Source organism: Cervus elaphus, chromosome 9, assembly GCF_910594005.1.
Source record: "Cervus elaphus chromosome 9, mCerEla1.1, whole genome shotgun sequence".
Taxonomy (NCBI): Eukaryota; Metazoa; Chordata; class Mammalia; order Artiodactyla; family Cervidae; genus Cervus; species Cervus elaphus.
In genome coordinates, this window is record NC_057823.1 from 16,112,967 (window position 1) to 16,139,125 (window position 26,159).

A 26,159-nucleotide genomic window follows, 5' to 3' on the forward strand; every position below is an offset into this window, starting at 1 on the left:
GAAGGTAACATGACACCATGGAAATAGCGACTAAAAATAGACCCTCAATTAACAACAGACCCAGAGAAAGACAGCCGGTTGTCTCGGCTTCTGGGAATCGCCTCTAGATATGATGCCTCCATCTAAGGCAGCCGTATGAATCCATGAGGGGAATCAGCCGTAGCACGAAGCCTCTCCATGGAGGAATGAATGAATCTCTACTCTCTCGTGCCTGCACATTTTCTGCCTCTGAAATTCCTGTAATGAGGATAACTATCTTTATTGTTTGAACATATTAGAGCAAGGATGGATGTGCTGTGTGCTAAGTTGATTCAGTCATGTCCGACTCTGTGCGACCCTATGGACTAGAGCCTGCCATTAGAAAGTCTTCCTCACTAATCAAGTTCAAATACCTCACAATCTTTTCAAATGACTGAGATAATCTAACCATGGTAACTTTACAGATGATGAAGCTGAGTATTGTGGATGCAGATATCAGCTTACACATGTCCCATTTACCAGTGAACAACCCCAGGAACTCCTGAACTGGGGTGTGAAAGATCAGCCAGCATGTGTCATATAGCCTTAACTCTAGAGTTCAGTTCACATAGTGCTAAACAGGGAGTCAGGCAGAATCTATCTTTGTATGACCACAAACTTGTTTAAATGCTTTCCTTCACCTTCTCTGATATCCTTTATGCTGAGAACATTCCCCAGTGAAATTACTATACCACAAACCTCTGCCTCAGACTCAGCTTCTCTTGGCCCTAACCAAAAACCTTATCTTAGGGAACTGAGATTTTGTGTCAAACATCACAGAGTTAGACAAAGAATAAGTTGGGTTTAAACCCTAAATTAAAATGCACTTAGCCATCATGTTATGTTATTCATTTAAGAACCTGGTGATGAAAGAGTCAGGCAGTCTAGCTCATCAGTAATCTTCTAATTTGGCCTTATTCTAGTAGCCTTATCTCAAATTCAATGACACATCAGAGAAAAGAAAGGATGTCATCAATGAGTTTTCTCAAAGCTCCTTTCATGTCTCTGTTCCTCAGGCTATAGATGAAGGGGTTCATCATGGGAGTGACCGCAGTGTACATCAATGAAGTCACTGCAGTTTTCCCAGAGAATTCAGAAATGGCAGAACAAATATACAGTCCAAAACCTGTTCCATAGAACAAGGTAACAACTGAGAGGTGAGACCCACAGGTAGAAAAAGCTTTATACTTTCTGCCTGATGATGGCATCCTCAAAATAGAGGAAACAATTTGAGTATAAGAGAAAAGGATTCCAGAAAGAGGAATGCCACCTAATATGCTAACTGCAAAATACAGAACAATATTATTAATGAGGGTGTCAGAGCAGGCAAGCTTGATGACCTGAACAGCTTCGCAGAAGAAGAGGGAGATTTCCAAGTCTGTGCAGAAGGACAGTCGCAATACCATCAGACTGTGGAGCAGGGCGTCCACAATGCTGATGGATAATGAGATGAGAATCAGCACAGCACAGAGGTGGGGGTTCATGATGACAGTGTACCTCAGGGGGTGACAAATGGCCACATAGCGGTCGTAGGCCATTGCTCCAAGGAGGAAATTTTCACAGCTAACAAAAATCAGGACGAAGCAGATCTGGGTGATGCAGCCTGTGTAAGTGATGCTTTGATTCTGTGTCTGGACATTCACTAGAATCTTTGGGATCATGGTGGTGCTTAAACAGATATCAGTAAAGGACAGATTGGAGAGGAAGAAGTACATGGGGGTGTGGAGGTGGGAGTCACAGGTGACAGCCAGGATGATGAGCAGGTTTCCCAGGACAGTGACCAGGTACATGGACAGGAACAGGCTGAAGAAAATGGTCTTCAGTTCTGGGTCCTCTGTCAGTCTCATGAGAAGGAATTCTGAAACATGTGTGTGATTTCTGGATTCCATGTTGTTGATGATCTGATGAAAAAGATGTGGTTAAAAAAGACATGGAAATCTGTGGTCCCTAGATGAGCATCAGGAGTATCACAAGAGATCCACACCATCTTGGAAAGGGAAGGAGATTAATGAAGGGAGGGGAAAAGTAATGCCTTCTGCATGCATATTTTTCTGTTCTTAAAAAAAATATCCAAAGTTGGTATTTCAGAGCATGAGCAGTTAATTCTAGAAAGGATAAAGACATGGTTCTTTTATAAACTATCTGTACTCTTCTGATTATTTGAGACATTAGGGGACTTCCCTGATGGTCCAGTAGCTAAGACACTGTGTTTCCAATGTAGAGAGCCTGGGTTTGATCCCTGGTCAGGGAACTAGATCCCATATACTACAATTAAGACCTGGTGCAGCCAAATTTTAAAAAAAAGTAATTTTATAAAGAGAAACAGATGAGGGAGGCCATTGAAAATTCTGTCCAGATCCCCAGTGACCTCCGGGCCAGGGAAAAGAAATAACACATAGACATGTCAAGAACCAAGAATGGAAAGATAAGATGAAGCTCATCAATTTTTCTCCCCTCCCCTACAATGACAGATGCACAAAGAAATGTTGGACAATTCTTTAAGAGTCACCCTGTATCTGAACAGGAAGATTTCTAATCAGAAAGAAGTGCAAGGTCATATAGAGAGTTTCATATTAGTAAATCAAAGATGCTTAAAAATATTGGTACAAAATATAATTTAAAAAAGGTAAAGATGTCATATGTTAGGCAGAAAGACCTGGTTCTAATCATCTGATGTATATACTGTTTTCACAGGTTCCCCTGTATGAACCTGTACCAAAATACCAAATATTCACTAAAGGAATAGGTTACCTGGCTGGTATCACAGTGGAAAGATGCTTGACATCTCTTATGTACCATACAGAACAGCTGTCCTTAGGAAGAACAGAAGGTCTGAGTGAGTCACCAGCTCCTGAGCAGGAGGGATCATTTATGGGAAGAGTCTCAGGTATGCTATTACTTTCCTAGAAAAGGTATAGTTGATTGAGGTAGTCACAGGAAGATCACAGGAGATTCAATTTCCAAAGCTCCTCATTAGCCAGGCAATTCATTGTCACTGTGATCCCAGGACAGTGCAAATCCTTAAGATCAAGACTCTACATGGGAGAAATTCAAGATAGTTGCTTTTCTGACCCCATGAGGCCAAGTGGACTTTTCTGCATGTGTACCAGCTCACGTTCATCTCTTAACTTTTCATAAAGTTGTAAGGGGTTACAATGCCATACCAAGACAACAGTGGTCAAGCATAATCTCAGTACATTTAATCTATTATCTAACAGGTTGGCATGGTACTCCTTTCATCTGTTTGTCAATTAACTCCTTTCACTGTTCACTGCTACTGTATGAACTTGTGAACACACAAGTTTCTTGATATTTTAAAACCAACATGAGACAGGCTAGCCTTGTATTGTCATCCCTTACTATCTTAACCTCATTTGCTTTGAACACATAAAATAATAGAAAATACAGAAGACTTAGAAATATAGACTTTAAAAAGACAAAGGCATTTGTGGAGGTTTGTTACTGAGAGATGGGAGTGAACACAAGAGTTGGGGACTCTTTCTAGGACTACAACTTTGGACTTAGAACAGCAGAAAGTTTCAAAAGAAGCCCCCAGGGCAGAACTGAATCAAGTCATTCAGTGGTTTGGTAGCTGAATTTGGTGATGTTCTCAAAATCACTGAGTATCAGGGACTAGTTATCAGTCTGAATTCAAGGCTAGAGGGCTGGTAATTGCCGAGGGCAACTGTGAATCTGTTAGGTGATCATGTACGAATACAAAAATGGAAGGGGAGGGAGGAAAAACCTAGCAAGTAAAATGAATCTACAATTCAAATTTTAAATACCAGGAAGAACATGACCCTAAAATGTTTAACCTACCAAACCAAGAATCAGATCATCAATTTGCTCCAGGATAAGATTTTTTAAATAAACGTTTGATTTTTGCATGGGGCTTCTTTCAGTCAGCATAATGCCACTGAGAATCATCCAAGTTGCTGCCTGTCTCAGTTATTCATTCTTCTTTACTGATGTTTCTATTATAATGATATAACCGCAACCGCAGTTTACTTATGCATATCCACGTGTACACGTGAGCTGATTTTGTCTTGGGCAATTCTGAGTAGAACTACTCCAAGTATTCATGCTTGAGGTGATGTATGATTTCATTTATATGATATCATGAAAAGCACAAAAAAGTCAGGCTAAAAAGCAGATTAGTGTCTCACAGTGATTCTCAAACACAGAGGACTGTGTGCCTACCGTCTAGTCCAAGGCAATTTGTTGGCAGATGATGTAACTTCTCTGTATATTGACTGTGGCGGTGGTTGTAACCATCAAAGAATGTCTTATAATACAGAGAGAAGCACACAAAAAGGGCATTCTGCTGCATGATCATTTTAAAACTAAATTTTTGAAAGATTAAGTCGTGAGTATAGCTGGCATTTTCAAAGAGAGACAGGAAAGTGTGTAGTTAAAAAATAACAATTCTAGGGAATTCCCTGGTGGTCCAGTGGTTAGGACTCTGAGCTTCAACTGTGGGGGGCCTGGATTTGATCCTTGATCAGGGAACAAAGATCCTACAAGCCAAGCAGTGCAGCCAAAAATAATGATAATAATAACAATTCTAAAAACAAATTTAATAAAACATCTGGTATATTTACATACCTTTATTCATACTAACACGATTTACAATAACCAAGAGGTAGGAGCAGTGTCCATCAAAGGATGAGTAGATAAACAAAATGTATTGTATACATACAATGGAATTACTTTCCCCATATCAGGAATTAGTTAAGGAGGTGACTTATGATCATAGTCTCAGTGATAAGATAGAAGGTAATATCTTGTGGGGGTTTCCCCAGTGGCTCAGCGGCAAATAATCTGCCTACAATGCAGGAGAAGCAGGAGATTTGAGTTTGATCCCTGGTTGGGAAGATCCCCTCAAAGAGGGCATAGCAATCCACTCCAGTATCCTTCCCTGGAGAATCCCATGGACAGAGGAGCTCGGTGGCTACAGTCCATAGGGTCGCCAAGAGCAACTTGGTCGACTGAAGCAACTTAGCACGCACGCACAATCTTGTGGATGCTGCCATGTACGTATCTATTATAAATAAAGCCTTGGTCAACAACAGACTCAGGGAAGGACAGTTGGGGTTTTTCCTCTGGGAACCATGCCTAGATATGATGCCTGCATCTGATGCAGGCATCTGGGCCCATGAGTGGAATCAACCCTAGCACGAAGCCACTTCATGGAGGAATGAATGAATCTCTACTTTTCTGCTCCTGCACATTTTCTGCCTGTGAAGTTTTTGTCATGAGAGATAACTATAGTTTGGGCATGTTAGAGTCAGTATTTCTTTCCCTTATTTAAAGAAAGGCTTCCCCACAGATCAAGTTCAAAAACCTCACCATCATTTCAAACTACTGAGATAAGCTAACCATAGCAATTTTTTACAACTGATGAAGCTGAATATTCTGGATGTAAATATTGGATCACACATGTCCAATATACCAGTACAGTCTCAGGAACTCCTGAACTGGGGTATAAAAGATCAGCCACTATGCCTCACAGTAGGCTTACATCTAAAGTTCAATTCATATGGTGCTGTCCATGGAATCAGGCAGGATACATCTCTGCATGACCACAGATTTAAGTCCTTTCCCACTTTCTATAATAAAGATAAATTAATATTTTCCCCCACTTTCTTTGTGCTGAGAACATTCCCCATGAAATGACCATACCAAGAATATCTGCCTCAGATTCAGCTTCCATGTACCCTAACTGGAGAAATTTATCTTAGAGAATAGAAATCATCTGTCAAAAATCACAGTGCTACATTTAGAGGACAAACTTGTGGTTGCTGGGGAAAGGATGGGGAGAAGGGATAGTTAGGGAGTTTGGGATGGACACGTACACACTGCTATATTTAAAATGGGTAACCAACAAGGACCTACTGTATAGCACATGGAACTCTCCTTAGTTAAGTGGCAGCCTGGATGGGAAGGAAGTGTGGGGGAGAATGGATACATGTATATGTATGGCTGAGTCCCTTCGCTGTAAACTATCACAACATTGTTAATCGGCTATACTGAAATACAAAATAAATTTTAAAAAAATCAGTGCTAAAAAAAAAGAGCAAGTCAGGTATTAACTCTAAGTTAAAATGCACTTAGCTATCATATTATCTATTCATTTAAGAACATGGTGATGAAAAAGTCAGGCTTTCTATCTCATTAGCATTCCCTTTACTTTGCTTCATTGTAGTGAACCCATCCCAAACCCAATGACACATCACAGAACAGAATGTACCCTACCAATGAGTTTCCTCAAAGCTCCCTTCATGTCTCTGTTCCTCAGGCTGTAGATGAAGGGGTTCATCACGGGAGTGACCACAGTGTACATCAATGAAGCCACTGCAGTCTTCCTGGAAGAATCAGTAACTGCAGAACTAATATACACCCCAAAAGCTGTCCCATAGAACAAGGTAACAACTGAGAGGTGAGACCCACAGGTAGAAAAAGCTTTATACTTTCTGCCTGATGATGACATTTTCAAAATGGAGGAAACAATTTGAATATAAGAGAAAAGGATTCCAAAAAGAGGAACACCAGCAAATAAGCTAGCCACAAAATATATCAGGATGTTATTGATGAGGGTGTCAGAACAGGCAAGTTTGATGACCTGAACAACTTCACAGAAGAAGAGGGGGATTTCCAGGTCTGTGCAGAAGGACAGTCGCAACACCATCAGACTGTGGAGCAAGGCGTCTGCAATGCTGATGAACAAGGAGAGTAGGATCAGCTGAACACAGAGGCAAGGGTTCATGATGACTGTGTACTTCAGTGGGTGACAAATAGCCACATAGCGGTCATAGGCCATTACTAAAAGGAGAAAATTTTCCCAACAGACAAAAGTCAGAACAAAGCAGATCTGGGTGATGCAGCCTGTAAAAGTGATGCTCTGACTCTGTGCTTGGATGTTCACTAGGATCTTTGGGATCATGGTGGTGCTTAAACAGATGTCTGTAAAGGAGAGATGGGAGAGAAAGTAGTACATGGGGGTGTGGAGGTGGGGGTCAGAGATGACAGCCAGGATGATGAGCAGGTTTCCCAGGACAGTGACCAGGTGCATGGACAGGAACAGTTTGAAGAAGGTGATCTTCAGTTCTGGGTCTTCTGTCAGTCTCATGAGAAAGAATTCTGAAACATCTGTTTGGTTTCTTGGTTCCATATTGCTGATAAATCTGATGGGAAAGCTGTGGCCCCTAGTCCAGCAGCAGGTGTATCACCAGAAGCAAACACCAATTTGAGAAAGGAAGTAATGGAATAGAGGGACACACATTATTTTGTTACTTTGAATAAAGACCGAAAGTTACTAAAAGCAGGTGTCAACATTTGTAAATTATGGAAAGAGTTGAGGAATAGCCATTTTTAAAATTACACTATCAGGCTTCGCTGATAGTGGCTCAGTGGTAAAGAATCCATTTGCCAATTTAAGAGACATGGTTTGATCCCTGATCCAGGAAGATCCCACATGCTCCGAGGCAGCTAAGCCCATGCACTACAACTATTGAGCTTGTGCTCTAGACCTTGGGAGCTGCAATGGCTGAGCCCACGCACTACAACTGCGGAAGCCCACGTGCCCTAGCGCCTGTGCTCTGCAACAAGAGAAGTCACTGCAATGAGAAGCCTGCACACTGCAACTAGAGAGCAGCCCCTGTCCTCAGCAACTAGAGAAAAGCCCCCCCAGCAATGAAGACTCAGCACAGCCAAAAATAAATAAATAAATTATAAATTATCTTTTGATAAATAAATTACAAATTTATCTTTTGATAAAATTACACTATGTTATTCTGATTATTTTTATAATAACATTTGGTAACTTTATTAGGAGAAGCAGGTAATCAGGGCTGATGAGTCTATCTGAATCATCACCTCCTTCCTCAGAGACCTCACAGCCTGGCAACAGAGAATACAAAGCTGTGTCAAAAACTCAGAAGTACAAGATACAGTCAAACTGCCCAAGCCTCCTCCCTGAATCGCTACAGAAAGGAAGTTAAATGCCGGCAAAGTGGAAAACATGGAAAACAATCACCATGTTTGTAAATGAGCACATTCCAGCTGACAAGGCAAATAGTCTTTGAGAATGGAAAGACAGTAGGAGACCGACAGAATAAGAGCTGTTTGAAGATTACAGGAAAGATACAAAGGAACACGTCGAGAAAACAGAAGACAGGCAAGAGGCAAATGGATGCCTTGGTTCTAATAATTTTATGCATGTCCTCTTCTCACAATTTCCTCTAGTTAAACTTGCGGTAAAACACCTCTCTTGATTGCCAAACAGGAATGAAGGTTTACCTGAATGACTTCACTAGGAAATGATGGACTCTTGTCGAGATGCAATGATGCGTCTCCTAGATGTCGAGTAATGGAAGCTGAAGTTTAATAAGAGGAGATGGATTGAGCGAAGCACTAGGCTCCTGAGCAGGGTGGGGAGGGGGCTCATTTCCAAGAGGAGGCACATGTGTGCTGATTTTATTGAGGAAGTGCTGTTGATTGTCACCGACAATTTTTAGTCTCTGTACCTTTGGAGGATCAATACCCAAAGCTCCTCATTAGTCAAACAATTTTATCATCATGCTGATGCCAAGCCAGTGCAAATCCTTAAAGACCAAGAAGGTATAATGGAAGAATTTAAGGTGGTGGAGTCTCTGATGCTATGAGGCCAGGTGTTCACCAGTCACTGTTCCACCTTTTTCTGCTCACATGTATTTCACATCCAGTGCAAATGTGGATACACCGTTCTTCTCTAATTGGACTCCAGTATTCTATTTCTAGATACAACCAATAACATATCCATGTAATCAATAATATAGGTTATAATCGGTTATGGTTTATAATTGTAGATATGAAATTCATTCATTCATTCATTCATTCCAGCCACATAAGAAGGAATGAAATTCTGACACAATACAGCATTACACATTACAGCCTTAAAAGCCTTATGCTGTGTGAAATAAATCAAGCCAAAAAGGACAAATATTATATGATTTAAGTTATGAGGTATCTAGAATAGGCAACTTTGTAAAGACAGAAAGTAGAATGGTGGTTGCAGGGGATAAGGGGAGAAGGATTGGTTTTTAAGAGAGCTGGACTATATTAAAAGTTGTTTGTTTCTGTACTGAGTAATAAAAGCACATTGATATTGATGCAGTGAGCAATGTTACATGTGGAGATATTTCACTGGAAGTTTACTTGCCCTGCTTTTATCTTCACTATACTGAGAGAACAATTCTAAATTTTCATTTTTGAATCACTTGTTTTAGTAGCTTATTTTTAAAGTGCTTGAATTTCTCAGGCTTTCCCTTTTGGATTGTGCTATTCTTTCAAATATTTAACTTCTCTAAGGTCATAAAAATATCTTTGCATATTATCTTCTAAAATTTTTAATCACTTTGAAGAGGAGAGTGAAAAAGTTGGCTTAAAGCTCAACATTCAGAAAACTAAGATCATGGCATCTGGTCCCATCACTTCATGGGAAATAGATGGGGAGACCGTGGAAACAGTGTCAGACTTTATTTTTTGGGGATCCAAAATCACTGCAGATGGTGATTGCAGCCATGAAATTAAACGACGCTTACTCCTTGAAAGGAAAGTTATGACCAACCTAGATAGCACATTTAAAAGCAGAGACATTACTTTGCCAACAAAGGTCCATCTGGTCAAGGCTATGGTTTTTCCAGTGGTCATGTATGGATGTGAGAGTTGGACTGTGAAGAAAGATGAGCACCAAAAAATTGATGCTTTTGAACTGTGGTGTTGGAGAAGACTCTTGAGAGTCCCTTGGACTGCAAGGAGATCCAACCAGTCCATCCTAAAGGAGATCAGTCCTGGGTGTTCATTGGAAGGACTGATGCTGAAGCTGAAACTCCAATACTTTGGCCACCTGATGCGAAGAACTGACTCATTAGAAAAGACCCTGATGCTGGGAGGGATTGGGGGAAGGAGGAGAAGGGGACGACTGAGGATGAGATGGCTGGATGGCATCACTGACTCGATGGGCATGAGTTTGTGTAAGCTCCAGGAGTTGGTGATGGACAGGGAGGCCTGGTGTGCTGCCATTCATGGGGTCACAAAGAGTCGGACACAACTGAGCGACTGAACTGAACTGAATAGATATAAAATGTATCATTTCAAAAGTGGCTAACAGAAAAAGAGGAGGAATTTGACTGTCAATCAAGTTTTGCCCTATTTCATAGTATCAGGCAAGATTAAAATTCCAAAGTTGACATGGATGGATTTTAAAATATTTAAGGTTAAATGTAAATTCTAATTAAGTCAGGGGCTTTGTTCTTTGGACTAGCTGTGAAGAAACTGATGGAATATTTGTTTATTATGTTATAAGTGGAATTTTGTTTACTACTCAAAATAAAGTGGTTCTTCTTTAAAAAAAGAAAAAAAATATCATTTCAGCCATTTAAAATGCACAACTCCATGGCATTAAGAAGATCCACAATGTTGTGTGACCACTAACACTATTCATTTCCTGATCATTTTCATCACCCTGCACAGAAATTCTTTATATATTAAATAATAACTCTGAGAAATTCCCTGGCATTCCAGTGATTAGGGAATTCCTGGCATTCTCACTGCCGTGACCGGGGTTCAATCCCTGGTCAAGGAACTAAGATCCCGCAAGCCATGACGAATGGCAAAAAACAAAAACAAACAAAAAAACCCCCGCAAATTCTGCATTTCATTCTTTTCTCAGAACTTTCAGACGGAGCCCAACACTTTGACTTTTGCCCAGGGTAGCTGATTTCAGGCTTCTGACTTCCAAGACTGCAAAAGAAAACATTTGTGTTGTTTTAAGATACTAAGCTTCTGATATGTGTTACAATGACAGTGAGTGAGTGAAAGTTACTCAGTTGTGTCTGACTCTTTGAGACCCCATAGACTGTAGCCCATCAGGCTCCTCTGTCCACAGAATTCTTCAGGCGAGAATCTTGGAGTGGGCTGCCATTTCCTTCTCCAGGGGATCTTCCCAACCCAGGGAATGAACCCAGATCTTCTCCATTGTAGGCAGATTCTTTACCAACTAAGCCACCAGGGAAGTCCATTACAATGACAATAGGAAACTAATGCAGAACATGTCCCAATTCAGGCTGATAATAAAAACAATGTCTTTGGGGCATCTCCTGGGCAAGATTCTTTCTGCATTGCAAAAAGACCAAAGGAAAGGGAGAGAGTTTTATTTCTAGTTACTGTGTCTGACAATATTAAATCTGTATGCAGGTCAAGAAGCAATAGAAGTGGATATGGAACAATACACTGGTCCCAAATTGGGAAAGGAGTGCGTCAAGACTGTATATTGTCACCCTGCTTATTTAACTTATATGCAGAGTACATCATGAGAAATGCTGGGCTGGATGAAGCACAAGTTGGAATCAAGATTGCCGGGAGAGATATCAATAACCTCAGATATGCAAATGACACCACCCTTAAGGCAGAAAGCAAAGAACTACAGAGCCTCTTGATGAAAGTGAAAGAGGAGAGTGAAAAGGTAGGTTTAAAACTCAGCATTCAGAAAACTAAGATCATGGCATCTGGTCCCATCACTTCATGGCAAATAGACGGGGAAACAGTGGAAACAGTGACAAACTTAATTTTTTGGGGGTCCAAAAATCACTGCAGATGGTGACTGCAGCCATGAAATTAAAAGACACTTGCTCCTTGGAAGAAAAGTTATGACCAACCTATACAGCTTATTAAAAAGCAGAGCCATTACTTTGCCAACAAAGGTCTGTCTAGTCAAAGCTATGTTTTTTCCAGTAGTCATATATGAATGTGAGAGTTGGACTAAAGAAAGCTGAGTGCCGAAGAATTGATGCTTTTGAACTGTGGTGTTGGAAAAGACTCAACAGTGCCTTGGACAGCAAGGAGATCCAACCAATCCATCCTAAAGGAAATCATTCCTGAATATTCATTGGAAAAACTTATGCTGAAGCTGAAACCAGTACTTTGGCCACCTGATGCAAAGAATGACTCATTTGAAAAGACCCTGATACTGGGAAAGTTTGAAAGTGGGGGGAGAAGGGGACGACAGAGGATGAGATGGTTGGATGGCATCACCAATTCAATGGACATGAGTTTGAGTAAACTCCGGGAGTTGGTAATGGATAGGGAGGCCTGGAGTGCTGCAGTCCATGGTGTTGCAGAGTTGGACACGACTGAGCAACTGAACTGACTGTATCTGAAAGTGCTTCCCTGGTGGCTCAGCAGTAGAGAATCTGCCTGCAATGTAGGAGATGCAATGGATGCAGGAGATGTGGGTTTGATCCCTGGGTCAGGAAGATCTCCTGGAGAAGGGAATGACAACCCACTCCAGTATTATTGCCTGGGAAATCCCATGGACAGAGGAGCCTGGTGGGCTACAGTCCACAGGTTTGCAAAGATGGACACGACCAAGCAACTGAGCATGTACACATGTTGTGTCTGAAATGTCTTTGCCCAGCTATAGCCATTGGTGACCATCAGGGGACCAGCCTGAAGGCAAGAAGAATGAAATGGAGTCCTGTGCTTTTGTGCCTGGACCTACCTGACCTTTGAAGTCACTGTTAGAAAAGATGATAATTGTTTTTATCATTTGACCCTGTGGGAGCCAAGACTTTTACCTTGTTATTGATGAAGGCGGGCATTCTCACTGACAGTGGTGAAGTAATTAAAATCTTCCAAAATTGTAAATATTATAATATCATTATGCCAATTTTGTAGATGAGGAAGCTGAGCTTAGAAAGTTCAAGTAAACTGTCAAAGGTCACAGAGCTACTGTTTAGTAGAAGTAGGATTCAAATTCAGGTGGTCTGATTCCAAAATTCTTACCCCCAAAAAATATAAAAATGAGAACTTTCCTAGTCCAGTGGCTAAGACTTTGCACTCCTAATGCAGGGGGCCTGGGTTCTACCCCTGGTCAAGGAACTAGATCCCACATGCTGCAACTAAGACCCGGAGCAGCCAAATAAATAAATATTTAAAAATACAGTAAAATAAAATTAAAAAAAGAGAAACCCTAGTTTTTTAATTCAAAAAAATTCTCATCCTTAACCATTTGATCTCTGGTATTAAGTATTTCAAGAAGGTGGTCAGGTTTTCTGGACTTCTCATTATTTTTCTCTCCTTTTTATATTCTAGGAAGTGCAAGTCAGTCCATCATGTCCATCTCTTTGCAGCCCTGGAACTCTTTGCAGCCCCATGGATTGTAGTCCACCTGGCTCCTCTGTCCATGGGATTCTCCAGGCAAGAATACTGGAGTGGGTTGCCATTCTCTTCTCCAGGGAATCTTCCTGACCCAGGGATTGAACCTGGGTCTCCTTCACTGCAGACAGATTATTCTTTACCATCTGAGCCTCCAGGGAAACCCTATATTCTAGGAATATAAGTACAAAGCAACTGAACATCAATGGGAAGAAGATGATTCTAGAGATGAATTTCTTCAAAGCCCCCATCATGTCCTTGTTCCTCTGGCTACAGATAAAAGGGTTCATCATAGGAGTGATCATAGTGTACAACACAGATACTTTCTTTCTGGAGGAATGAGTGGCTGCAGAACTAAGGTACACCCCAAAGCCTGTCCCATAAAACAAGGAAACAACTATTAAGTGTGACACACAGATAGAAAATGCCTTACACTTTCCACCAGTTGATGGGGTTTTCAGGACAGAAGAGACAATTCAAGTATAAGAGACAATTAGACTCCGACTGATGGAAATAAATGAAAAAAAAAAAAAAAGAGAGAGACAGTTAGAGACAATTATCCCAGAGAGAGGAATAACACCCAACAGGCTGGTCCCACTAAATACACAAGGATGTTATTGATGAGGATGTTGAACAGGTGAGTTTGAGAATATGAGCTAATTCACAGAAAAAGTGAGGAATTTTCAGGTCTGTGCAAAAGGACAGCCACAGGACCATCAGAGTGTGGAGCAGGGTGTCGAGAACAGTAATAGAGAAAGACACTACAGCCAGCAGCCTGCAGAGCTTGGGGTTCATGATGGCCTTGTACCTCAGCGGGTGACAGATGGCCACAAATCAATCAGAGGCCATCATCACCAGCACTCCATTTTCCAGTCCAGCAAACGTCTGGACAAAGCAGATTTGTAACTGTGTAACTGATGGATTTGCTCTGGGTCTGGATGTTCACCAGCATCTTAGGTATGGTGTGGAGGTGAAACAGATGTCTACAAATGGCAGGCTGGAGAGGAAGAAGTACATGGGGGTGTGGAGGTGAGGGTCACAGATGATGGCCAGGATGATGAGAGGTTACCCAGCACAGTGACCAAGTACATGGACAGGAACAGGCAGAAAAGGATGGGCTGCAATTCTGGATCCCCTGACAGTCCCAGAGGGAGGAATTCTGAGGTAATGGAGAGGTTTCCGGGTTGCATGCTGTCAGTGGAGCTGATAGAAAGATGGAGACAAGAAAACAAAACTTCAGAGAAACTTCCTTATTTTGTATCTGTGGGTTTTTTCTCTTTTAAAAAGATTTATTTATTTATGGCTGCCTTGGGGCCTCTTTGCTGTTCGAGGGCTTTCTCTAGTTGTGTCAAGCTGTGACTACTTTTCATTGTGGTGTGCAGGCTTCTTACTGAGTGGCTTCTCTTGTTGCCGGGCAAGGCTCTAGGGTGCTCGGGCTTCAGCAGTTGTGGCACACAGTCTTAGTTGCTCCCAGGCATGTGGGATCTTCCCGGAGTAGGGATTGAACCATGTCCCTGGTATTGGCAAGTGGATTCTTAAACACTGGACTACCAGGGAAGCCCCGTGTGTCTGTTTTGAAACCAAATCAGTTACAGGTCTTTTTTTCCTGCTTCCTCCTCTCCGCTTTTCTTATTTTACATTTCTGCAAAAATTCCCTCCACACTGCCCCATGTCCTAAGTTTTTATAGTCCATCTATTGTTTGTCTAGTAGGGGTACTTACTTGGAAGAACAGTCATGGAATATTGTTTACTCCCTTAAGATGCCTCCAAGCAAATCATTCCAGTACAAAATTAGGGCTGCATTCTAGGGACCTCCCTGATGGTCCAGCGGCTAACACTCCGTGCTCTCACTACAGGGGGCCCAGGTTCGATCCCTGGTCAGGGAACTGGATCCCACATGCTGCATCTAAGGGTTCACAAGCCACACTAAAGAACAAAAGATCCTGCGTGCCACGACGAAGATCAAAGATCCCACATGCCCCAACAAAGACCCAGCACAGCCAAATAAATGAACAAATATTTTTTTAAAAGACTGTACTCTAGAATACAGTTTGGGAAAATACAGTCTGTGGACAAAATTGTGCCTGCTGTTTGAAAGTGAAAGTGAAAGTCGCTCAGTGGTGTCTGACTCTTTGTGAGCCTGTGGACTACATAGTCCGTAGAATTCTCCAGACCAGAATAGTGGAGTGGGTATCTGTTCCCTTTTCCAGGGGATCTTCACAACCTCGGGATTGAACCCAGGTCTCCCTCATTGCAGGTGGATTCTTTACCAGCTGAGCCACCAGGGAATCCCAAGGATACTGAAGTGGGTAGCCTATCCCTTCTCCAGAGGATCTTCCAGACCCAGGAATGGAACCAGGGTCTCCTGCATTGCAGGTGGATTCTTTACCTGTTGAGCTACCCAGGAAGTCCCATTTTATTTATTTTAGTAATAGTAAATAAAGGTTTACTGGAACACAGTTATTCGTTTATTTACTGTCCTTGGCAGCTTCCTTGCTACATCTGAGTTGAGAATACTCATGTCAAAGACCATATGGCCCACAAAACCTAAAACTTTTACTATTTGGTTCTTTCTTGAAAAAAATGTGCCTACCTCTAGTCTAGAATCTTGATTAAATTTAGGTTCAATTTTTGGCAAACATCCTTAAATATTTTCATGAGGAAGCACATGTCTGTCTTCTTATAACACTTTTGACCTGGATCCATTAACTCACCACGAATTACTAAATGATGATATTTTAATTCTTTTTTCAAGTATTGGCTGAACGGCTTCCAATAAGCATTAGAGAAACTTCCTCTAAACAAATAGGTTGATTTAACAAAAGCAGAATACATCTTGATTCACAAGTTCACTTTGCATTTCTCCCTTAGCCTAATGCCTAGAAGGGAACTTGAGAGTGAGACAGAGTGAAAAAGGAGGGACAGAGGAAGAAGGACATCCCAAGAATGATGTCTCAAGGCTGAGAAAGGAGGGAAATGCACAAATTCCCACTGGGAATCCTCTTAGTATAATGAAATAGAGGGAGGAAATCATTTAAATAAGTTATGGCATGGCTATGATATGCCATATTATTGCAATACTATTTTTAATGTTATTTCATCCTACTTTATTTTTTGAATGTTCATCATATTAACTTTTTAAAGTTCAAAATCAAAACATTTAAGTTAGTTCTACATGTATAAAGCTAACCTGAAAAAATATTAAAGGAGAAAAACAATTTATACACAGCTATAGTATGGTCACAGTTAAGAAAATACATAAATACCCCTTAATGAACAATTGTTTACTTTTGTGATGTTTTATAATGTCAGATTTCAAGCATCTGCAAAAGTACAAAGCGGGACAATGAAGGGCTTAAACCTGCCAGAGGGCTTCCTTGGTGGTTCAGCAGTAAAGAATGCCTGCAATGCAGGAGACCACCTGCCGTATAGGAGACATGGGTTCAATCCCTGCGTCGGAAAGTTTCCCTGGAGAAGGAAACGGCAACCCACTTCAGTATTCTTGCTTGGGAAATCCCATGGACAGAGGAGTCTGGTGGACTACAGTTCATGTGGTTTCAAGAGTTGGATACGACTTAACGACTAAACCACACCACCATCACCACCAAACCTACCAGAAAACATGATCTAATTCAAATTGAAGTATTGTTTCATAATTCCTTCATTTTTTTTACAGTATTTAAAATATTTATTTGGCTGCACTGGGTCTTAGTCACAGCACAGAGGATCTTTTTAGCTTCAGCATGCAAACTTGGATGTGGCATATGGGATTTAGTTCCTTGACCAGGAATCAAACCTGAGCCCCATGTATTGGAAGGGTGGAGTCTAACCCACTGGACCACTAGGGAAGTCCTGGCCCATTGATTTTAACCCCTCGCCCATTGATTTTAACACACACTCTCACATCAATGGGTATTTGGGTATGTCCAATTCTGTTTTCTAGAGTATTTATGGAGACACATCCATACGTAACAACAATGTTAAACTAAGCATGGTGAATACCCACCCAAGTATTCTCTGGGAAGGGCAGGAGGGAATTAATAAGAAAGAGGACTTCCTGTTTATGTGTCTCTCTTATCTTTAAATTTTTTATATTTTAATATAATTTTATTTAACCTAATATATACAAAATGTTGTCTCAACATGAAACCAATATAAAAATTATTAGTGAGCTATTTTATATTATATTTTTCATGGAAAGATTTCAAAATCTGGTCTATGTTTTATGATTTGAGCACATCTCAATTTGGGTGCTAGATTTTCATCAGAAATATTTGACCTACATTGTTAATGATTTTTAATGGAGAATAATTGCTTTATAATGTTGTGTTAGAGTCTCCTGCACAGCAAAGTGAATCAGCCATGGATGCTTGCTCAGTCGCTTCAGTAGTGTCTGACTCTTTGTGACCCCATGGACTGTAGCCCGCCAGGCTCCTCTATCCATGGGATTCTTCAGGCAAGAATTACTGGAGTGGGTTGCCATGGCCTCCTCCAGGGAATCTTCACAACCCAGGGATCAAACCAGTGTCTCCTGTGTCTTCTGCATTGAAGGCAGATTCTTCACCACTGAGCCACCCGGGAAAACCTAATCAGTCATACATATACATATATCCCCTCTCTCTTGAGCCTGCTAGACACAAACCCCCATCCCATCCCTCTAAGTCATCACATAGCACTGAGCTGAGCTCCCTGTGTTATATAGCAGTGTCCTTCTGGCTATCTATTTTACATATGGTAATGTATGTTTCAGGACTTTCCCGGTGGCTCAGATAGTAAAGAATCTGCCTGCAATGGGGAAGACCTGGGTTCAATCCCTGGGTCAGGAAGATCCCCTGGAGGAGGAAATGGCAACCCACTCCACTATTCTTTTTTTTTTTTTAATTAACTTATTTAATTGGAGGCTAATTACTTTACAATATTGGTTTTTGCCATACATTGACATGAATCAGCCATGGGTGTACATGTGTCCCCCATCCTGAAACCCCTTCCCACTTCCCTCCCCATCCCATCCCTCTGGGTCATCCCAGTGCACCAGCCCTGAGCACCCTGTCTCATGCATTGAACCTGGACTGGCGATCTGTTTCACATATGGTAATATACATGTTTCAGTGCTATTCTCTCAAATCATCCCACCCTTGCCTTTTCCCACAGAGTCCAAAAGTCTGTTCTTTATATCTCTGTCTCTTCTTCTGTCTTGCATATAGGGTCATTGTTACTATCTTTATAAATTCCATATATATGCTTTAATATACTGTATTGGTGTTTTTATTTCTGGCTTACTTCACTCTGTATAATAGGCTACAGTTTCATCCACCTCATTAGAACTGATTCAAATGTGTTCTTTTTTAATAGTTGAGTAATATTCCATTGTGTATATGTGCCACAGCTTTCTTATCCATTCATCTGCTGATGGACATCTAGGTTGCTTCCATGTCCTAGCTATTGTAAACAGTGCTGTGATGAATATTGGAGTACACGTGTCTCTTTCAATTCTGGTTTTCTCTGTGTGCATGCCCAGCAGTGGGATTGCTAGGTTGTATGGCAGTTCTATTTCCAGTTTTTAAAGGAATCTCCACACTGTTCTCCATTGTGGCTGTACTAGTTTGCATTCCCACCAACAGTGTAAGAGGGTTCCCTTTTCTCCGCACCCTCTCCAGCAGGTATTTTTTGCAGACTTTTTGACAGCAGCCATTCTGCCTGGCGTGAGATGGTACCTCATTGTGGTTTTGATTTGCATTTCTCTGATAATGAGTGATATTGAGCATCTCTTCATGTGTTGGTTAGCCATCTGTGTGTCTTCTCTGGAGAAATGTCTGTTTAGTTCTTTGGCCCATTTTTTGATTCATTCCAGTATTCTTGCTTGTATAACTCCATGGACAGCGGAGCCTGGTGGGCTACAGTCACCAAGTCAGACATGACTGAGCGACTAACACACGCACTCACACACAATGTTTCAGCGCTACTCTCTCGATGTGTCCCACCCTCTCCTTCCCCGGCTGTGTCCACAAGTCCCTTCTCTACATCTGTGCCTCTATTCTTGCCCTGCAACAAGGTTCATGGGTAGTATTTTTCTAGATTCCACATATATGTGTTAATGTCCGGTATTTGTTTTTCTCTTCTGATTCACTTCATCTATATTTAGATTTCCTACAATTTATAGTTGAAAAGGCAGGTTCATATATCTACATGCTCTAACACACACGTTTTCTTGAAACTGCACTGAGACCCTGCTCACTTTGAAAGCTCATGTCTCCTGGCTTCTGTCCCAGCAGTTTTCCTCTGAGCATCTAGCATGCTCTATAATGATGTCTGCCTTCAACACAATATTTTAAAGGTGTCTGAAGCTAATAAGGGAAAAAGGTTTGCATTACTCCTGGAAGGTGTTTTCATGGCTGTTTGTTTTACTGCTCACTGTGCTGTTTTCATGGTTTAAAATATTTTGTAACGTTTCGCTGGTGTGCTGCAATTCATGGGGTCGCAAAGAGTTGGACACGACTGAGCGACTGAACTGAACTGAACTGAATGTTTCACTTGGAGGTTTTCAAAGAATGACTAGAAAAGTACACTAATGGGTCTCAACCTCCTTGCCCAGAGTTCTCACAAGTAGGAGATCAGGACAAAACTTGAATTCTCTAAGAGTGAAATTTGGAACAAGGAATGGGAAAATCAATGGGGAGGGAGGTGGGAGGGGGGTTTGGGGTGGGGAACACATGTAAATCCATGGCTGATTCATGTCAATGTATGGCAAAAACCACTACAATATTGTAAAGTAATTAGCCTCCAACTAATAAAAATAAATGAAAACAAACAAACAAAAAAACCAAAAAGACAAACTCACCCCACTCCAGGCCCACTCATTACCAAAGAAATTGGTAGACAATTATAGAACAGGTGCCAGATTTCTGAAGGGGTTCATTCATGCTCAGGTGGGCCCCTGGGATTTAGGAGACCAGAGCCAAAAATTATGAAAGCTGAAAGCAAACTGGATGAAAATGGGAGGATAAATATACCAAGGTCAAAAACTTGTCATCTTACTTATAATTCCATTGAGCTACTTGTCTTACCTCTTGGATGTCCTCCAGATAGACTGGTTAAAAAAGGTAAACTCGGGCTCCCCTCACGGTTCAGTGGTGAAGAATCCACTTGCCAATGTAGCCCTCCTCTTGTCAGAACTAGAGAAAAGCTCTCACAGCAACAAATACCCAGCACAGCCAAAAATAAATAAGTAAAATTGTTAAAGAAAAAAAACAAAACTCTTCAATTTCTCACTGCATTTATTGGGCACTTCAGATTACCTTGAAGCCATCAATGTACTCATCTACCTTTCCTCTGGATATTGAAGGATGGAGACAGATCTGCCCCCACAAAGGGTAGATGGCCCAAGGAAGACAACTGGCTCAGGGCAAGAGGGATCAACCCAGAAGGAGACTCAAGTGCGCTGTTTCCTGAGTTGGGTAGTGCTATTCACAGGTGAACCATCTGCAGTCTCTGTGGCCCAGGGGAGTGGGGGGGGTGGGGCAGTGTTCAATTTTCAAAGCTCCTCATTAGCCCAACATGTACTATCATTTCTTCGCTCAGGCAGTTCAAATCCTTAAGGAGCACAGATCTTAGAAAGGAGAGCTCCTGCATGACAGACTTCCTGACCCTGAGAGGACAGATAGTTATCTGTCATTTTCCCCCCACATTTCCTCTCACCTCCAGGGCTTCTCATTCTTGAATCTTGGGTCTAACCTGAAGGGGAACTGATGGGCTTCTCCTTAGACTAATTCCTAGCCTTCTCTGAACCAAAATCACGAAAGGACTAGAGAACCAGAGTGGCTTAGTCCTCACAGGGACAGAGACTCAGTGATGGAGAGAACGTATCACGGGATCTTTACAAAGTCACAAGAAAAACTTCTGCTTTCTTAATTAAAGCCCCTGCATGAACAAGGTTAGTATTATTGTAGGAAAGAAGTAGCAAGGTTGGGACTTTCCAGGCGGTCCAATGATTAAGAACCTGCCTGCCAACGCAGGGGACACAGGTTCAGTTCTGGTCTGAGAAGATTCCACATGCCACAGACCAACTAAGCCCATGAGCCACAACTACTGAGTCTGCACTCTAGAGCCCAGGTGCTGCAACTACTGAAGCCTGTGTGCCTAGAGTCCATGCTCCACAATAAGAGAAGCCACCATAGTGAGGAGCCTGCAGTCCGAAATGAAGAGTAGCCCCTGCTTGTTGCAACTAGAGAAAGCCCACATACAGCAATGAAGACAAAAGGAAGCAGCAAGGAAACAAATTTACTAGTTACTTAAGCAGGCTTTTCAAGGTTGCCTGAAAAAAAGGCATAAGCCAGCAATCTTAAAAAAATCACAGTGGCTCTTCCCTGGTGGTCCAGTGGTTAACATTCCATGATTCCAATGCAGAGGGCTCGGGTTCAATCCCTATTCAAGGAACTAAGAACCCATATGCCACAAGGAAGGACCAAAAAAAAAATCACAAGAAAAAGCACTAATTATAAAGGAAGTGACCAATAAACTGACTGCATTAATACTGGGAAACTCTCAGGGATAAGATGATACTGTGAAAATGTTGCACTCAACATGCCAGCAAATTTGGAAAACTCAGCAGTGGCTACAGGACTGGAAAAGGTCAGTTTTCACTCCAACTCCAAAGAAAGGCAATGCCAAAGAATGCTCAAACTACTGCAAAATTACACTCATTTCACATTAGCAAAGTAATGCTCAAAATTCTCCAAGACAGACTTCAACAGTACGTGAACTGAGAACTTCCAGATGGTCAAGCTGGATGTAGAAAAGGCAGAGGAACCAGAGATCAAATTGCCAACATCCATTGGATCATAGAAAAAGCAAGAGAATTCTAGAAAAACTACTTCTTCTTCATTGACTACACTAAAGCCTTTGACTGTGTGGATCACAACAAACTGTGGAAAATTCTTAAAGAGATGGGAATACCAGACCACCTTACCTGCCTCCTGAGAAATCTGTATGGAGGTCAATATGCAACAGTTAGAACACTACCTGGAACAATGGACTGGTTCCAACTTGGGAAAGGAATACGTCAAGGCTGTATATTGTCACCCTATTTATTTAACTTATATGCAGAGTACATCATGCAAAACGCTGAACTGGATGAAGCATGAATTGGAATCAAGATTGCTGGGAGAAATATCAATAACCTCTGATATGAAGATGACACCACCCTTATGGCAGAAAGCGAAGGAACTAAAGAGCCTCTTGATGAAGATCAAAAAGGAGAATGAGAGTTGACTTAAAACTCAACATTCAAAAAACGAAGATCATGGCATCTGATCCCATCACTTCATGGCAAACAGATGGGGAAACGATGGAAACAGTGATAGACTTTATTTTGTGGGGCTCCAAAATCACTGCAGATGGTGACTGCAGCCATGAAATTAAAAGACACTTGCTCCTTGGAAGAGCTATGACCAACCTAGACAGCATTAATAAAAGCGGAGACATTACTTTGCCAACAAAGGTCCATCTAGTCAAAGCTATGGTTTTTCCAGTAGTCATGTATGGATGTGAGAGCTGGACTATAAAGAAAGCTGAGTGCCAAAGAATTGATGCTTTTGAACCGTGGTGTTGGAGAAGACTCTTGAGAGTCCCTTGCACAGCAAGGAGATCACACCAATCAATCCTGAAGGAAATCAGTCCTGAATATTCATTGGAAGGACTGATCTTGCAGCTGAAGTTCCAATACTTTGGCCACCTGATGGGAAGAACTGCTCATTGGAGAAGACCCTCATGCTGGGAAATACTGAAGGCAGGAGGAGAAGGTGACTATAGAGGATGAGATGGTTGGATGGCATCACCAATTTGATGGACATGAATTTGAGCAATCTCCAGGAACTGGTGATGGACAGGGAAGCCTGGCTTGTTGCAGTCCATGGAGTTGCAAAGAGTTGGACGTGACTGAGCGACTGAACTGAACTGAGGGATATGTGTGTTAGTCGCTCAGTTGTGTCTGACTCTTTGTGACCCCATACTATAGCCCATCAGGCTCCTCTGTCCATGGAACTCTCCAGGCAAAGATACTGGCTGCTGCTGCTGCTAAGTCACTTCAGTCGGGTCCGACTGTGCAACCCCACAGACGGCAGCCCGCCAGGCTCCTCTGTCCATGGGATTCTCCAGGCAAGAACACTGGAGTGGGTTGCCATTTCCTTCTCCAATGCATGCATGCATGCTAAGTCGCTTCAGTTGTGTCTGACTCTGTGCGGCCCTATGGACAGCAGCCCACCAGGCTCCTCTGTCCACAGGATTCTCCAGGCAAGAATACTGGAATGGGTTGCCACTTCCTTCTCCAGGGGATCTTCCTGACCCAGGGGTTGAACCCAAGTCTCTTGCATCTCCTGCATTGGCAGGTGGATTCTTTACCATCACACCAGCTGGGAAGTCCTTCTCTAAGTGTAAAAATAGTTCAATATAAAAGTTTTTAAAATTAAGAAAAACCAAAACATGGCCCTACATACTCATCAAAATGGTCCAAACAAAATAGACAATGTGAAATATTGGCAAGAGAGCAGGAATGAAATTTGGTGCAACTATTCTGGAAAACTGCATGGTAGTTGTGAAATAAATATTACCATACCTATTCCTTAATACATACTCAACAAAAATATGTAGTTGTGAATCAAAAGACATGTATAAGAATGTTCATTGCAAAAAAAAAAAAAAGAATGTTCATTGCAGAACTATTTGTAAAATATCCCAGCTATAAACAGATAAAATGTCCAAAACAGTTGAATGATACAGTGTACAAATTCATTCTATGGAAAACTGTGCAATGATGAAAATAAACTCTGGCTAGATACAACAGCAAAAAATGTATCTCAAAAATGTAATGTTGAGCAGAAGCCAGGCACAAATGACAACATGTGATACCAGACACAAGAGTTCACATAACTTAAGTCAATGAATTGTACACTTTGAATGAGTGAGCTTTTTGGTTCGTGAATTTTATCCCAACAAAGTTGTTTTTAAAATACATGTTTCTAGGGGATTCCCTGGCCATCCAATGGTTAGAACTCTGTGCTTCACTGCCAGGGCCTAGTTTCTTGTTCTTTTTTCAGGGCCTGGTTTTGATCCCTGGCCAAGGAACTAAGATCCTGCAAGCTGCACAGTGCAGTCAAAATAAAAGAAAAAGACACAAATGAACTTACTTAGAAAACATATACAGACTCAGACATAGAAAACAAACTCATGGCTACCAAATGGGAAAAGGGGGTGAGGAAGGAATAAATTAGTATACTGGGGTTAGCAGATACAAACTACTATATATATAAACAAGGTCCTACTGTATAGCACAGGGAACTATATTCAATATCCTGTAATAAACCATAATAGAAGGGAATATGAAAAAGAATACATATATATATATATACATACATACATATATATATATGTATATATATATATGTATGTACGGGCTTTCCTGGTGGCTCAGTAGTAAAGAATCCATCTGCCAATGCAGTAGACTCAGGTTCGATCCCTCAGTCGGGGAGATCTCCTGGAGAAGGAAATGGCAACCCACTCCAGTATTCTTGCCTGGAGAATCCTGTGGACAGAGGAGCCTGGTGGGCTGCTGTCCATAGGGTCGCACAGAGTCAGACGCAACTGAAGTGACTTGGCATGCATGCATGCATTGGAGAAGGAAATGCCAACCCACTCCAGTATTCTTGCTTGGGAAAGCCCATGGACAGAGGAGCCTGGTGGGCTACAGTCAGACACGCAAAGAGTCAGATGCGACTTCGCGACTGAACAACAACATACATATGTATGTATTACTGAGTCACTTTGCTGAACACCCGAAACAGCACTGTAAATTAACTGTACTTCAATTTTAAAAAAGAATTAAAAATACATGATTCTATAGAGTACCTACATTCTGATGGCAGGAATCAGAGTGATTAGTAGTGCCCATAATATTCTATACCTTGACCAGAGCTTGCAGTAGTTAATACTGAGGTATTCTGCTGTTGTTCAGTCACTAAGTTGTGTCTGACTCTCTGTGACGCCATGGACTGCAGCACACCAGGATGCCAGGCCTCCCTGTCCCAGAGGTGTTTTACCTTGTAAAGATTCATGCATTTGTTCGTTCTCGTATATGTTAAATGTATAAACAAAATGTGTTGTGAAAATTTCATAATTCCAAGGAGAATTGAACCATCTGCAATCTTCATGGGAAGACTCATTACAGACCTTGTGCAGGATGTGATAGGAGACAAGAAACACAGAGGTACACAGGTGATTTGTAAGCGCAAATTAAGAGCTTTATCTAATAGGCAAACATCTATTAAGGGGCTTCCTCAGTGGTTCGGATGGTAAAGAATCTGCCTGTAATCCTGGAGACCTAGGTTCGATCCCTGGGTTGGGAAGATCCCCTAGAGAAGAGAATGGCTATTACTCTAGTATTCTTGCCTGGAGAATTTCATGGATGGAGGAGCCTGGTGGACTACAGTCCATGGGTTTGCAAAGAGTTGGACATGACTGAGTGACTAAGCATGCATGCAAATATCTATCAAACCTATATCCCCATACTAGTTACCATATGTAAAATTTATTTTTAAAAATTGACCATCTGTGGACTATATTGGTTAGTGATTGCAGCCAACTGGGAGAAAGAAAAAAGAAAACTCCCTACCACCACCACCACAGAGTCCATAGGATTGCCAAGAGTTGGACATGACTGAAGTAACCTAGCACACATCACCACCACCACTACCATTACCACCACACACAAACACACGGAAAACAAAAGAACAAATACACAGAAAATATGGTGGCTTAAAACATTAGGTTTTTATTTTTCTCCAGTAACAAGCCTTTTTTTTTTTCCCAAGTAACAAGTCTTGAAGATATTAAAACATTTTCTTTCAGCATGACTACATATCTTCTAAGGGATAATGAATGAACACAAAATTTCTCAC

The 26,159-nt window shown here is 41.5% G+C and overlaps 2 protein-coding genes and 1 pseudogene across 2 annotated transcripts; all 3 read right to left on the bottom strand.

Moving 5' to 3' along the window:
- Positions 1–968: 968 nt before the first annotated feature.
- Positions 969–1,913, bottom strand: LOC122699456 (olfactory receptor 7G1-like). The gene has a single exon (XM_043911397.1). The coding sequence runs from the start codon at positions 1,905–1,907 to the stop codon at positions 969–971; it is 939 nt and encodes a 312-aa protein (XP_043767332.1). The 5' UTR covers positions 1,908–1,913.
- Positions 1,914–6,250: 4,337 nt separating this feature from the next.
- LOC122699447 (olfactory receptor 7G1-like) lies at positions 6,251–7,189 on the bottom strand. The gene has a single exon (XM_043911387.1). It carries the CDS (start codon positions 7,187–7,189, stop codon positions 6,251–6,253), a length of 939 nt encoding a protein of 312 aa, XP_043767322.1.
- A 656-nt stretch (positions 7,190–7,845) lies between these two features.
- Positions 7,846–14,402, bottom strand: LOC122700323 (annotated as a pseudogene).
- Positions 14,403–26,159: the final 11,757 nt, after the last annotated feature.

Excerpts from the sequence above, each read along its gene's own strand:
- LOC122699447 (XM_043911387.1), bottom strand. The coding sequence starts at position 7,189 with ATGGAACCAAGAAACCAAACAGATGTTTCAGAATTCTTTCTCATGAGA.
- LOC122699456 (XM_043911397.1), bottom strand. The coding sequence starts at position 1,907 with ATGGAATCCAGAAATCACACACATGTTTCAGAATTCCTTCTCATGAGA.